The sequence below is a fragment of the Schistocerca nitens genome, chromosome 7, assembly GCF_023898315.1.
Source record: "Schistocerca nitens isolate TAMUIC-IGC-003100 chromosome 7, iqSchNite1.1, whole genome shotgun sequence".
Classification (NCBI taxonomy): domain Eukaryota; kingdom Metazoa; phylum Arthropoda; class Insecta; order Orthoptera; family Acrididae; genus Schistocerca; species Schistocerca nitens.
Window position 1 is genome coordinate 59,406,763 of NC_064620.1, and position 15,785 is coordinate 59,422,547.

Sequence of the window (15,785 nt, forward strand, 5' to 3'; positions counted from 1 at the left end):
GCTTGTAAAAGACATGTCCATCATAAAACAGAACCTCTCTCCGAATCTTGGGAAATTAATTGGTGTGAGAAGATGAAAATCACAGTTGATTTTCATTGTAAGCAACAAATGCAATTAAGGCATGTAGAAGTACTGTAAAAACTCCAGATCTTTGAAGAGCAACTTCAGTATTTTGCACATAGTCTGAAAGTGATATTAGTGTAGTGTAAGCTGTATATGAAGACTTTTAGGTAATGTGGATATTCAGCTGAAGCACAACTGCAAGAGGAGTTCACAGCAGAGAGTTAAGCAACGCCACACCAAAATGTGTTAGATAAACATAAATATATATGTATATCTAAAACAAAGATGCTGTAACTTACCAAATGAATTGGTATCTTGATAGAGACAATAAAAAACACAAATTTCAGCTTTCACAATCCAAGGTTGCTTCATTATATTTTTCCCACGTGGAATGTTTCCCTCTATTATATAAATATATATGTATCTAGATGATATCAGTAGGTTCATATGAATTAGGGTATGGCTGATGAGAAAGGTGCATATTTTCTTTTACATTGTGCATCTGGAGAAAATACTCATAATTAACTATTGGTTGGAGAGATATGTACATTCAGTGTGAGATCTGGCGGAGGTAAAAATGTAATGTAAGGTATGTGCTAACTTCAGTGGATCATGTTGCCAACTCCTTTTAAAAAAAACTGCAAATAAATGCCAAATTTTATACATCTCTAAGCAATGGTTTGTAAATTGGAGAAATGAAGGCAAACTGGGGATTACGGTAATTGTCATTTCTTGAAATGGATGCAGCAGGAATTTTACATTGCCGAGGGACATAGTTGCTTCAGCTTTAACACTATGCAAGCATCGTATAAAAACGGTTCAAATGGCTCTGAGCACTATGGGATATAACTTCTGAAGTCATCAATCCCCTAGAACTTAGAACTACTTAAACCTAACTAACCTAAGGCACCACACAAATCCACACCCGAGGCAGGATTCGAACCTGCGACCATAGCGGTCGCACGGTTCCAGACTGAAGCGCCTAAAACAACTCGGCCACAATGGCCGGCGAGTATCATATCAAACAGTGAGATTACTGTGAAGTATTGAAAAATTCAGTCACCCATCTACACTGAAGCACCAAAGAAACTGGTATAGGCATGCGTATTCAAATACAGAGATATGGAAACAGGCAGAACACGGCACTGTCATCGGCAATGCCTATGTAAGACAACAAACATCTGGCGCAGTTGTTAGATCAGTTACTGCTGCTACAATGGCAGGTTATCAAGATGAGTGAGTTTGAACGTGGTGTTGTAGTTGGCGCACGAGTGATGGGGCACAGCATTTCCGAGGCAGCGATGAAGTGGGGATTTACCCATACAGCCATTTCGTGAGTGTACTGGGAACATCAGGAATCCAGTAAAACATCAAATCTCATACATCACTGTGGCCAGAAAAAGATCCTGCAAGAGTGAGACCGATGCTGACAGAAAAGAATCATTCAACGTGACAGAAGTTCAACCCTCCCGTAAATTACTGCAGATTTCAGTGCTGGGCCTTCAACAAGCGTCAGCATGCGAATCATTCAACAAAACATCATTGATAAGGGCTTTCAGAGCTGAAGGTCCACTTGTGTACCCTTGATGACTGCACAACACAAAGCTTCTGTACACGTCGCCTGGGTCCATCAATACTGATATTGGACTGCTGATGACGGGAAACATATTTCCAAGTTGGACAAGTCTCATTTCAAGGGGGTGGATGTGTACAGGTATGGAGACAACCTCATGAATCCACGGACTCTGCATGTCAGTAGGGGACTGTTCGAACTGGTGGAGGTTCTGTAATGGTGTGGGGTATGTGCAGTTGGAGTGATATGGGACCCCTGATATGTCTAGATATGACACTGACAGGTGACACGTTCGTAAGCATCCTGTCTTATCACCTGCATCAATTCATGTCCATTGTGCATCCCAACAGACTTGGGCAATTCCAGGAGGGCTATGTGACACCCCACACATTCGAAATTGCTACAGAGTGACTCCAGTAACACTCTTCTGAGTTTAAACACTTCTTCTGGCCACCAAACTCCCCAGACGTGAACATTATTGAGCATATCTGGGATGCCTTGCAATGTTTTGTTCAGAAGAGATCTCCACCCCCTCGTACTCTTTCGGATTTATGGACAGCCCTGCAGGATTCATGGCGTCAGTCCTCTCCAGCACTACTTCAGATATTAGTGGAGTCCCTGCCATGTCATTTTGCGGCACTTCTGCGTGCTTGCAGGAGCTCTATACAATATTACACAGGTACACCAGTTTCTTTGGCTCTTCAGTGTATCACACGCTGTTTCAGTAGTTATTTGAAAATTTTAAGTAGTTAATGTTTTAATGTAAAGCAATTATTAATGTTTCAAGTAGAATGTGAAACCAGCTAATAGTGCAGTGATGTAATTACTTAATCCTATGCATGGTTTTGACTGAACATGTACTGCTGAATACTTTAAATTTGTGTAATGCAGAAAAAGTAGTGAGAAGGAACTGAGACAGTGAAATGGCAACTAAATTATAAAGTAAATACTTGGAGCTCTCACCTCTGTAACTGGTCGTGGAATAGTGAGAAGATGGGGCACATCTTGCATATCAGTGCACGTAACATTCGGAGGTGGTTGTGGCCTCCTTCCTGGTCCTCCCACTGTTCGTTGTCGCTGACTCCATAACTGAGGGTGTTGCTGCTTTATATGTCGCTCCATATTTGAACGGAGTGTAAATCGTGCTGAACAGTGTTCACATGCAAACGGCCTCTCAGTGCGGTACCTTCTTTGCTTTTGCTTTGGCATCAGAACACCATTCTTGATCACCATTTTTACAGAGGATGATGGTACAGCAGGTAGATCCCGGGATATAGTAACTGGTTTTGGTGGCATGTGATGTATTATATCTGCCTTTTCAGCCACGGGGACAGGAACATTGGTGTCAATTTCCTGCTTCAACTTCATACTGGCATTCCTGGCAAAAAGAATATTAAGTCTGTGTTAGTCTATGTCACTCCTGCTGTAGTGTTTATAGTTATTTGGATTATTACAAAGTACACAATATGATACAATTTGGGTTCTGGTACAGCATTGTTCCCCATAGTTAAAAATTTGATAATATTAATTAAAGTATCTTAATGTGTCACTTATCAGAAGTTTATTTAGTTAAGCAAACATTCTGTGCTCTAGTTTACCTGCTACTGAAATCATTTGAAGAGTCTTGGAAAGTTTGTGGGTGTCTATTAATCTGTTCATTTCCAGGCACTGCACTTAATACTTTTCCACCACAAGTAAGCCGTATTTCACGAATTAATTCCTTTTGCAGCAAACGTTCCTTCATTTCTTCCACTTCCTGCAAATTTGATGTGGGAGGAAAGATTGGTCTAGAAGGTGAGGGAATCAAAAAATAAGGGAAAATAGATGATATGTATGGTGAACCAAACTGTGGAAAGTATCTGGTTGCAGGAACATCTGTATTGGGTGACTGTGGAGGATTCTGGTTAAGATGAGGTGGGAGATTTGAAGCACGATTGCTGACTGTATTCAAAATATGCTGTGCCAAAATGGAGCCAGGGCTATTGCTCATTACTAAGGGGACTTGATTTTCAGCTTTGACCTGTGATCCAAAGAGAGATTTTCGGATTTTGTCAGTGTAGTGACTAGATGATACAGGAGTAGCAGACTTTTTGGATAAATCCTGAGGCTTTTCAGCATCTTCATCATCATCATCTGCTGAAGGAAATGGTGAATGACATGGGGGAGGTGATGGTGAGGGTTCCTTCTTCTTCTTCTTGCGCAAGTCCAAGGCATCCATACTGAGATCCAATGGTGAATTTACGTCTCTACCATATGGTGTTGCACCACACGTGATAGCTGAGGCACATATAGGTCTTTGGCTTTGACTGACTAAACTGGAAAACTGGTTTGTGAAAGTGATTAGTGTTTCTTTGTCTTGTATATTTTGCTGATCATCTTCAGGCTCTACCTCTGCCTCTGGTTCATGTTCATTTTCATTTTCCTCTTTCTTCACAGTCACAGACATTAGACTCTCCTCTGATACCTGTGGTAGTGTGTTACAAGAAATAGTTGGGTCCTCTATCTTGTCTGGTTTATCTATTAGTAATGGTGTTTTTACACTGTCATTGTTTGTAGTATCAGTAGTAGCAGTGGGTCGTAATCTTTCCTGCAATGACATGGGAATGTCTAGTTTCACTTCCTCAGTGGTCTCTTTGGTGATATCAGGTCTGGAATGTGACAATGCTGTACTCAGAAGATGTCCAGTGCCATATTCTTCTGATGAGCCAGATGCAAATACAAGACTCCTCTTTACGTCTAATTTTGTTGTTATCTTCCCCTGCAGCTCTGGATCATTTGTAGGATCCTCAGAGGGATGATAAATAATAGATTTTTTCACATCGTCACGAGACAGTTTGGAATGGCGATTTCTCAGATGCCTCTCACAATTGGCCTTCGTTGTGAAAGCATAGTTGCATAGAGCACATTCATAAGGGCGGTCTCCATTGTGAGATCGCATATGCCGCAAAAGAATGGTGCGATCAGAGTGGGTGAACGGACACACATTGCAGCATCCTGCTGACAAATGTGCTCTGCTGTGACCTTTGAGTGCTCGTAAATTTGGAAAAACTGCATCACACAGTCGACATGGGAATTCCCCACGCAACTTCATGCGTCGAAACTCTGCAGCAAATAGATCTTGTTGTTCCTCTTCTTTGACAGCTGAATCTGGAGGTGTGAGATCACCACTGGCACTATGGCATGATGAAGGAGGAGGAGGAGGAGGAGATGGGGATTTGGAGAGCTCTGGCAATATCCCACCAACTGATGTTACAGAGATCATGCTCTGAATATCTGCCAAATCTCTAGTGCCCATTTGTGGTGACTGATCAAAGTTTGAAAAGTCAGAAGGTTGCTCCAAACTGTCTTCCTTGAACTGAGGTCCTGGTGAAGGTGTTTCATAAGGCACCTGGAAAAAGTTGATTAAATATATTATTGAAAATGTGAACCATAATCTCTTTGTGGCATCAGTACTACTACTACTACTACTACTACCACTACTACTACTACTATTATTATTATTATTATTATTATTATTATTATTATTATTATTATTATTATTATTACTACTACTACTGCTGCTGCTACCACCACCACCACCACCACCACTACCACCAAAAAAACAACCAGTGCCTTTAAGACTGATACTGTTTGTTTCCTACCCTACAGCAGTATTTCACTGTAAAACCAAATAAGAACATCCACTCTGACATTCTAATGAAATGGCACTTTTAAATCATGAAACTACTGCAGCTATTTATCACATTACACATTTACTAAAAAAAAAAAAAAAATAAATAAAAATCACACACACACACACACACAAAGTTTATTTACTGTCTTTATTTTTACCTGAGATGATACTTTATTACGGAGATCAAGGCATGAAAAGAAATCATGCCTCTTCTTTTCTTCAGGTGTTTCATCTTCTGATTCTGATGGAGAGACTTGCCGCCTTCCTGAGTGACAACTGAGATCAGTAGGACCATCACTTTCAGCACTATCTGAAGAAGTCGTCGCTGCCAAGCCACAGCCAGCATGTATATGAATCTTAAGAGCACTATCGCAGGGGAAGGATCGGTGACAGTGGAGGCACTGGAATCTTGGACATGTTGCTTTCGATGGCCGGTGCAGTGATTGTTCACACACAGCACGGGCAATATGTGGAAATTTTGAGCTGGAGAAGTCAACAAAAGTGAGGTCCTGCAAAAATGACAAAAATTTAACTTGTGAATTACATACATTAAATATTTTTAAAAAATATAAAAATTCAGTGTAGAAGATTCTTTGTTTGCAACAAATAACCATTTACACTCAAGATCCAGACCTTATTGAAAATTAATTTTGTGGCAGTAAGTGACCTACTAACAACAAAAAATGGTTCCTGTTTCACTTGGCATGAAAAATGTGAGGGGACCAAGTTTTCTTTTAAGTGATGTAGATTGCAGTGCACCCAGTTTGGTCAAAACCATATAAAGGATGATTAAGAAAAAAAAGTTTACGAACTGACAGGGCACATCGGGCAAACAACAATGATCAGTTATCACATAGGAACTGAGGGTCACAAATGCCATCCTGGACTACTAAATGGCATTGCAGTTATTTAGTCACATGCTACAAATGAATGCCCTTTATAGGAGATGCTCAAAGTTTTGTCCAGCTGCATCGAGACACTCCTTTCATTGATCCAGCATTCAATAATGCAGATACCTGGTGTATCTATAATCCACCCTGCTGGTGTGTCTCTAAGCCATCCTGCTGCCATAACAATCCTGCCCACTCTGTCCTACGGTGATGTAACAGATGTTTCATACTCAAGGCCCTTCACATACCCCCACAGGAAAAAGTCAATTGGGGACAGATCAGGTGACTGTGGTAGCCATGCAACTGGGCCACTGTGACCAATCTATCAGTCAGGAAAGGTTGCCAGCAGATATGCCCTCATTTGTTTGTCGAAATGCGCGGGGTATCCATCATGCTGAAATCAAATGTGGCTTTGAACAGGCTTCGGAACATCATTCAACATGCCTGGCAAAACCTCTCACATGAATATGAGATACATGCAATCATGAAGTTGGTTCGGTAGCCCAATTAAACAGTCTCCAATGATGCCAGCCCACACATTAAGCGTAAATTTGCATGTGAGGCATGCTTACATGTAGCATGTGAGTTCACATCCACCCATGTACACAGATAGTGAATGTTCATCACATCCTCAAGTGAGAATGTAGCCTCACTGGTAAAGAGGGCACTTGCTGTGAAGCTTCGGTCTGCAGCGGATTCGTGCAGAAAGCACCAGACAAATCCCATGCACTTGTTGTAGTCTCCCGATTGCAATGCCTTGACATGTTGGAAATGAAATGGATGCAATTATTGTGCACAATGCACCAGATGGGGAGGAGAGAGGGGGGGGGGGTGTTGAGACATCAGTGGTGTGGGATTTTTTGCACGATATAACTGCACAGCTTCTCGTCCATTCCAGTTGACCACACAATAAATGAAATGCATCTCAGCCATTTCGTGGTACATGCAGCTAGCCATGTTTGTATAGCGACGCCCCTCGTGAAAACATCCTCTCATGACTTTAGTGTCCTCCCATGCCATTTGTGACCTCCAGTTCCTAAGTGATTAGTAGTCCTTGTTGTATGCCCGATGTGCCATGTTAGACTGTAAACTTCCCCCCCTTCATCTTTTATATTGAATGTAGGCTCTCCCAGCATATATTGTAAGTGAATAGCTCTCAGGTTTCCAGCCAGGTGGTGGTCTTAAAATGGCACAGTGTCAACACTGCCACCGGTCTGTAAACCTGAAAACTTTTCCTCAACCATGTATGTTACTAATGTGCTATTTAATTATATAATCTCAAAGTCTCTGAAACTGCTCACGTACCATTGCACTGGAATATAGATCCATTACAACATTATGTCTATATAGCAATAAGATAAGACTGACTAACAAGAACACAAGATTTTGTAAACAAATTGTGTGAGTTTCCAAGTATGATATTCAGAAGACCTGCAGAATACTTCTTGGTGCAGTTAGCAAATTCATATATTTCATCAGCGTGCTGAAGGAGTAAAGTATAACTATAGCCATTAGCAAACAACACTTTGTTACATTACACTATATATAGTGTAACAGAAAAATAATTAATTTAATAATTTCTCTCTTTTCATGTCTTGTGCTATACTGAGAATTAACACCAGGATTAAGATCATCAAAATCTATGTTATTTAGGAAATGAAGATGAGTTGTGAAGAGAAGGAAAGAGAAAAGAGAAAACACAGACCTGGTCATACCTGCTTATGCGTTATGTTTAACGAATTTAGTGCTTAGAAAACTCATTTTAAAATAATTTAATAGTTTTATGACCAGCAAAAGGGCACTTTCTGAAGATCTGCAATGACCAACACAGCACCAGAGAAACAGCAAGGAGTATTTGATTATTGGAAAACCAATTTAAAAAATCATGCGTAGATGATGTGTTATATTGTGACTTACCTGAAATCCGACAACTGTGTCATGAGCAGCATATCTGTGCATATCGAGGTCACGACTATTGCGGAAAGCAGCGCCACAAATATCACAGCGTATTTTGTTGTCCTGCAGCTGATGCAACTTGTAGAATGGTGTATCAGTACCTGGATGCATCTTATTGATGTGTAATTCAAGTGAGACAACAGAAGGAAATTCATGTCTCTCACACACTGGGCACTGTAATTTGCCATCACCACTTAAATCTTCGGGCGAGCCTGTGCCCACGGAACCACGTAATCGTTGCCTGATGGAAGTTTCACAGGCATCTCCATCCTCCTCCACCTGCCACAAGATGAGAGATCAGGTCAGAGTGTCACATGCTGCACTCTGTAAATTTGCTTTGTATTTAGATAATACAGGAAGACAGCGATATCTATAGTATACTACAATAACAGAGCAATTAATACTTATTGGGCTATGAAAAATACAACTAAATTTGGCAGAAAAAACAGCAAATCATTTGTTACAGTATTTTTTGAAATCATGGGATCCTGAATTGCCATCTGCAATTTACCAGTGTCAGTTACAAATCACAAATATGGTTGAACTGGTTAGCTTATGCAGCTAAATTATTAGTACATTGATTTTTTGTTCTCTCTGCTCAGTATTAATGGGCACTCATATAGATTCGACAGCAGCACTTTTAAATGGGCCTCACTAGCTGTAACTTGACAGATTAAATAGAGCATAGAGAATTAACATCAAGACAACAATATCAAAATGTTAGATTGCTACTCTTTTTGTTGTGCCTATTTGCAACTCAACATCTCCACTATATGATGAGTACCAATCTATCCATTACACAATACTGTCTTTATTCTATCCTTGATTTTCCATTGTTAAAATTAACATCAAGATAGCCAGCAGCACATCCAAACCACAGTGTTACAAAACATAATGCACCATTGTCATTTATCCGCTGTGTTCTGTACCACATAACTATAGGGAACTGCTAAAGTTGATTTTTTTTGTTGTGAGTGTGGTGAAATGATCTTAATTCAAATTTGCCTTGTAATAGTCATTAGTTACGGCATTACCTGAAGCTCTAATTCATATCTTGTATGGGTTTGAGTTACTTATTTGTTATATTTAGGAACCGAAAATGCCTCACAGTGTTATCACCTATACATAACTTTGAATTCAGTGAAAGACCCAAATTTCACAATTCAAAGATGACTCACCAGGATGATGATACCACCAATAATCAGTCTGAAATAGTGATGATGGATGATGTAATAACATTGTGATGAAATAGTGACGATATTATTGTAGTGTGGTAAAACTCTCCTGATTTTATTACAAGCCAAACAAATGCATTATCTGCAGTGTTAAAAACTACAAGAAGACTAAAATAGCTGGCCAGCATTCTTACTTCCACGAAATGAAATTCCAGTACCACCAATAGACACATTTAAAAGTGAAAAAAAAAATTATTTCTAGTTTTCAGAACTGTTAGTTTCTTCCTCACGGAGGAAAGAGATATATTTTGGAAAGAGAGGCTGATCACTCAGACCCCCAGGTTTACACAGATCCACGCATCCTCGTGCCAGGTTTACACAGATCCACGCATCCCCGTGGCCCCAAAACTTAGCTTCCTTTGGAGGATTACACAGTCTCTTTGATAGACCTATTGCACCTTCTAAGTGTTCTGCCAATGAATCGCAGTCTTTGGTTTGCTCTACCCACAATATTATCTATGTGATTGTTCCAATTTAGGTTATTTGCAAGTGTAATCCCTAAGTATTTAATTGAATTTACAGCCCTCAGATTTGTGTGACTTATCGCTTAATCGAAATTTAGCTGATTTCTTTTAGTACTCATGTGAATAACTTCGCACTTTTCTTTATTCAGGGTCAATTGCCACTTTTCACACCATACAGATATCTTATCTAAATCATTTTGCAAGTCTTTTGATCATCTGATGACTTTACAAGACGGTAAATGACAGCATCATCTGCAAACAATCTAAGACAGCTACTCAAATTGTCTCCTATGTCGTTAATACAGATCAGGAACAATAGAGGGCCTATAACACTTCCTTGGGGAACGTCGGATATTACGTCTGTTTTACTCGATGACTTTCCGTCTATTACTACGAACTGTGACCTTTCTGACAGGAAATCACGAATCCAGTAGCACAACTGAGGCAATACTCCGTAGGCAAGCAGTTTGATTAGAAGACGCTTGTGAGGAATGGTGTCTAAAACCTTCTGGAAATCTAAAAATATGGAATCAATTTGACATTCCCTGTCGATAGCACTTATTACTTCATGAGTATAAAGAGCTAGTTGTGTCACAAGAACGATATTTTCTGAATCCGTGCTGACTATGTGTCAGTAAATCATTTTCTTCGAGGTACTTCATAATGTTCGAATACAGTATATGTTCCAAAACCCTACTTCATAATGTTCGAATACAGTATATGTTCCAAAACCCTACTGCAAATGGACGTTAGTGATATAGGCCTGTAATTCAGTGGATTATTCCTACTTCCCTTTTTTGGTGTTGGTGTGACTTGAGCAATTTTCCAGTCTTTAGGTACGGATCTTCCTCTGAGCATGTGGTTGTATATAATTGCTAAATATGGACCTATTTTATCAGTATACGCTGAGAGGAACCTGACTGGTATACAATCTGGACCGGAGGCCTTGCCTTTATTAAGTGATTTAAGCTGCTTTGTTACACCGAGGCCGGCCGGAGTGGCCATGAGGTTCTAGGCGCAACAGTCTGGAGCCGATCGAACGCTCCGGTCGCAGGTTCGATTCCTGCCTCGGGCATGGATGTGTGTGATGTCCTTAGGTTTAATTAGTTCTAAGTTCTAGGCGACTGATGACCTCAGAAGTTAAGTCGCATAGTGCTCAGAGCCATTTGAACCATTTTGTTACACCGAGGGTATCTACTTCTGTCTTTTCACACAAATCACATGACCACGAATGACAGCTGCGCCAATGCACTGCCCTTTTATACATTGTGCATACCCGCCAACTCTCCCGATTTTCCACTTTTTCTCCTGCCTCCCGATTATTCCAGTATTTCTCCCGATTTTTACTAGTTATCGTCCAACCTACGACATTTGTTTTGAAAATCCGCCATTTCAGTCTACCCCCCCCCCCCGCTACCCCCCCCCCCGCTCCCGCCAGTTGCAGGGATTCGTTGCGTATTAGTAGACCTTAATCAATACATATCGAAGGGTTATAGAAATCAGGATGTCGCGCGCGATTTATATATCGATAGTTATATTTCCTCTTTCCCACGCATTCTGTCGAAGATGTACCCGTGTCCCGTAGTGCACATGTAGTAACCTCGGTAGTGCACAGTGTTGATGCATATTGTCGTAGTGTTTTGATTCGGAGCTTTGTTTTTAAACATGGCCAAAAAATATAACTCCGTCTTCTTAAAACAATTTTCGGAACTGTTTCCGTGCATTATCGAGTCGAGGAAAGGCCCGTTGTTCGCTTTTTGTACCGTTTGCCGATGTGATATTTGTGTATCACATGGTGGAAAAAGTGATGTTTCCAAACATGTGGAAACAAAAAAGCACCGAGACAATTTGAAGTGCGTCAATAACAATAAAAAACTGGAATCCAGCGACAAAAAAGTGATGGAGTGATAAATGCTGAATGTTTATTTACATCTTTTATTTTAGAACATAATTTGCCGATTAATTGCGCTGACAGTGCTAGTCACCTGTTCCGGAAAATGTTCCCGGATAGCATCATAGCGAAAAAATACTGCTGCGGAAGGACAAAAACTGTCGCAATTATCGGATTAATGGCAAAAAAGGAAAAAGAAGAAATCGCAGACATTTTGAAAAAATGGTCATTTTCTATTGCAACGGACGGTAGTTTCTATGTGTTTTTCTTTTTTTTTTTTTATATAGCTTTGTGGCGCCTTAAAGGAAAACTTTTCAGTTGTCTTAGGCAGGGGTAAAATATAGGGAGCGAAAGGCTATTTACAATTTGCACAGAAACCAGATGGCAGTTATAAGAGTCGAGGGGCATGAAAGGGAAGCAGCAGTTCGGAAGGGAGTGAGACAGGGTTGTAGGCTCTCCCCGATCTTATTCAATCTGTATATTGAGCAAGCAGTAAAGGAAACAAAAGAAAAATTCCGAGTAGGTACTAAAATTCATGGAGAAGAAGTAAAAACTTTGAGGTTCACCGATGACATTGTAATTCTGTCAGAGACAGCAAAGGACTTGGGAGAGCAGTTGAACGGAATGGACAGCATCTTGAAAGGAGGATATAAGATGAACATCAACAAAAGCAAAACGAGGATAATGGAATGTAGTCGAATGAAGTCGGGTGATGCTGAGGGAATTAGATTAGGAAATGAGACACTTAAAGTAGTAAAGGAGTTTTGCTATTTAGGGCGCAAAATAACTGATGATGGTCGAAGTAGGGAGGATATAAAATGTAGACTGGCAATGGCAAGGAAAGCGTTTCTGAAGAAGAAAAATTTGTTAACATCGAGTTTAGATTAAAGTGTCAGGAAGTCGTTTCTGAAAGTATTTGTATGGAGTGTTCAAATGACTCTGAGCACTATGGGACTCAACTGCTGTGGTCATAAGCCCCCGAGAACTTAGAACTACTTAAACCTAACTAACCTAAGGACAGCACACAACACCCAGCCATCACGAGGCAGAGAAAATCCCTCACCCCGCCGGGAATCGAACCCGGGAACCCGGGCGTGGGAAGCGAGAACGCTACCGCACGACCACGAGATGCGGGCTTTGTATGGAGTGTAGCCACATATGGAAGTGAAACATGGACGATAAATAGTTTGGACAAGAAGAGAATAGAAGCTTTCGAAATGTGGTGCTACAGAAGAATGCTGAAGATTAGATGGATAGATCACGTAACTAATGAGGAGGTATTGAATAGAATTGGGGAGAAGAGGAGTTCGTGGCACAACTTGACAAGAAGAAGGGATCGGTTGGTAGGACATGTTCTGAGGCATCAAGGGATCACAAATTTAGCATTGGAGGGCAGCGTGGAGGGTAAAAATCGTAGAGGGAGACCAAGAGATGAATACACTAAGCAGATTCAGAAGGATATAGGTTGCAGTAAGTACTGGGAGATGAAGAAGCTTGCACAGGATAGAGTAGCATGGAGAGATGCATCAACCAGTCTCAGGACTGAAGAAAACAACAACAACAACAACATAGGTGTATACAAAAATGAGCCACAGCCTTTTGATCTTTCATATCTCCTGATTTTAAAAACTGAATCTCCTGATTTTTTAAGGTTGGCAAGTATGATCGTGTAAAACGATACTACTGCCATCTGTGTATGTGCATATTGGTATCCCGTGACTTTTGTCCCCTCCTTGTGAAGCCGTCAGCTTCCTACCGAGCTGAAACCCACCTTGCGCTTGTTGCACACGGTCGGAGACGGGGGCGACGAGCCTCTGGTACTCCCCGCGCGGCTACTGCCGCCGGCGCTACTGCTGCTGCTGCTGCCGCAGGACTCGCGCCGGCGCTTCGAGGCGGGCGAAGCTTCCGGGGCCGCATCGTGCGTCCGGAGGTGGCGGTGCATGTTGCCGTTGGTGGTGAAGGCGACGCCGCACACGCGGCACTGGAAGGGTCTCTCGCGGGAGTGCACGAGCGCGTGGCGGTCGCGCGAAGACGCCGAGCTGAGCGCCTTCCCGCAGACGCCGCAGGGGAAGGGCGCGCCCGCGCCGCCGCCGCAGCCGCCGCCGCGGTGCTGTTCCGAGCGCAGGTGGAGCGTCAGCGCATGTTGCGACGGCAGCGTCGCGGAGCACGCGGGGCAGCCGAATGCGCCCGCGCCGGCGGCCGCACACTCGTCGCCGTCGCCGTCGCTGCTAGAAGCAGAGCCGCTCGGGGTAAGCTCTCACCCCACAGGTAGATTTCAACAGCTGCCAGGTGTACCGGTATGAAACGAGCGTTTCTTTGTGAAAATGAAACACTAATTTTGAATTGAAAAGTAAAAACATTTTATTCAAAGTACTGACCATTGCTTTCTATACATTTTGACCACCTTTCTGGCAATTTGTGGATACCACGCCAATAGAAATGTTCGTCTTTTGAAGCAGACCAATCAGACACCCAATTTTCGACTTGTCGTGAGAATCGAAGTGTTCCTCAACCAATGCGTGTCCCATTGATGAAAACAAATGGGAGTCGGAAGGGGCCAAGTCTGGTGAAAACGGCGGGTGGGGTAGCAGCTCCCAGCCAAGTGTTTTGATTGTATCCCGAACCAGTTTTGCTTTGCGTGCAGGTGCATTGTCGTGTAAAAAAATTACTTTGCCATGTCTTCTGGCCCATTCTGGTCTTTTTTCGATCAGTGCATGGTTCAAATTGATCATTTGTTGTCTGTAGGGATTAGTATTCACAGTTTCACCGGGTTTTAGAAGCTCATGATACACCACACCTTTCTGATCCCACCAAACACAGAGCATTGTCTTCTTGCCGAATCGATCTGGTTTTGCAGTCGATGTTGGTGGTTGTCCCGGATTAGCCCACGATTGTTCCCGTTTAGGATACTTAAAATAAATCCATTTTTCATCGCCAGTAACAATTCGATGCAAAATTGATTTTCTTTCATGTCTTTGAAGCAAAATTTGACAAATGGTTTTTCGGTCTTTCATTCAATTCATGTGGCACTCATTTTCCACACTATGGACCTTTCCCATAGCTTTGAAATGGTCAGAAATTGATTGTTGTGCAACATTTAGCATTGCTGCCATTTGCTTCTGACTCAAAATATCATCTTCATCCAATATTGCTTGCAATTCGGCGTCTTCGAACTTTTTTGGTGGTCATCCAAGTCCTTCATTTCTTACATCAAAATCATTATTCCTGAACCGTTGAAACCATCTTTTGCATGTTGCTTCTGATAGAGCATGATCACCATATGCCTCGACAAGCATTCGATACGACTCTGCAGCACTTTTTTTCAAATGAAAACAAAAAATTAATGCTTTCCGCAAGTCATCACTTTCTGGTACAAAATTCGACATTGTTAACACGATGAAAACATATGATGTTGTTTGTTCCATAACTTGATGTATAGTAAATATCTTTTACAGATGTCATACCAACCACACACAAAAAAAAAATTAAGGCTCGTTCACAACAAATGTTCCCTGTCGACAAATTTGTATCTTAACGCTCATTTCATACCGGTACACAAGGTAATATTGCTTCACTGGGCACGGTCCACGCGGATATGGCGTGCCATTGCAATCTTTGAACTTAGACAGTTACCTATAGTTATTGGAAGCTACAGCTCGATGTTGACCTCAAACCATGGTGATTTACTGACTAGTAATATGTAATTAGACCAGTGGTCATCAAACCTCGTTGCTCAAGAGCCAATACTAATACAGTGGACAGCTCCCCAGGCCCCATATGTACCAATCTTATTAATTGGTAACCTACTTAAATTAGTATGTTGATGAGTCCCCAATAGCTACAGAAAGGACGCGGTAAGTTGGCCACTGACCCCTAATACAGCGATCGTCAAAAGTCACCACCATTCGGAACACTTCATGGCGAATTAAAAAACTGGCCATTAAAATTGCTACACCACGAAGATGACGCGCTACAGACGCGAAATTTAACTGACAGGAAGAAGATGCTGTGATACGCAAATGATTAGCTTTTCAGAGCAT

The 15,785-nt window shown here is 41.6% G+C and overlaps 1 protein-coding gene across 1 annotated transcript in view; it reads right to left on the reverse strand.

Annotated features, from left to right (window-relative positions):
* The window catches only part of LOC126195469 (ras-responsive element-binding protein 1-like), a 33,554-nt gene extending 18,202 nt beyond the window's left edge, over positions 1–15,352 (reverse strand). Inside the window, exons 1-6 of the mRNA XM_049934097.1 lie at positions 15,321–15,352; positions 13,517–13,973; positions 8,117–8,434; positions 5,468–5,818; positions 3,235–5,024; positions 2,600–3,014 (exon numbers count right to left, since the gene is read on the reverse strand). Of these exons, the coding sequence (XP_049790054.1) occupies positions 2,600–3,014; positions 3,235–5,024; positions 5,468–5,818; positions 8,117–8,434; positions 13,517–13,973; positions 15,321–15,352 (3,363 nt within the window). The remainder of the gene's footprint in view (positions 1–2,599; positions 3,015–3,234; positions 5,025–5,467; positions 5,819–8,116; positions 8,435–13,516; positions 13,974–15,320) is intronic.
* Between the last annotated feature and the right edge of the window lie 433 nt (positions 15,353–15,785).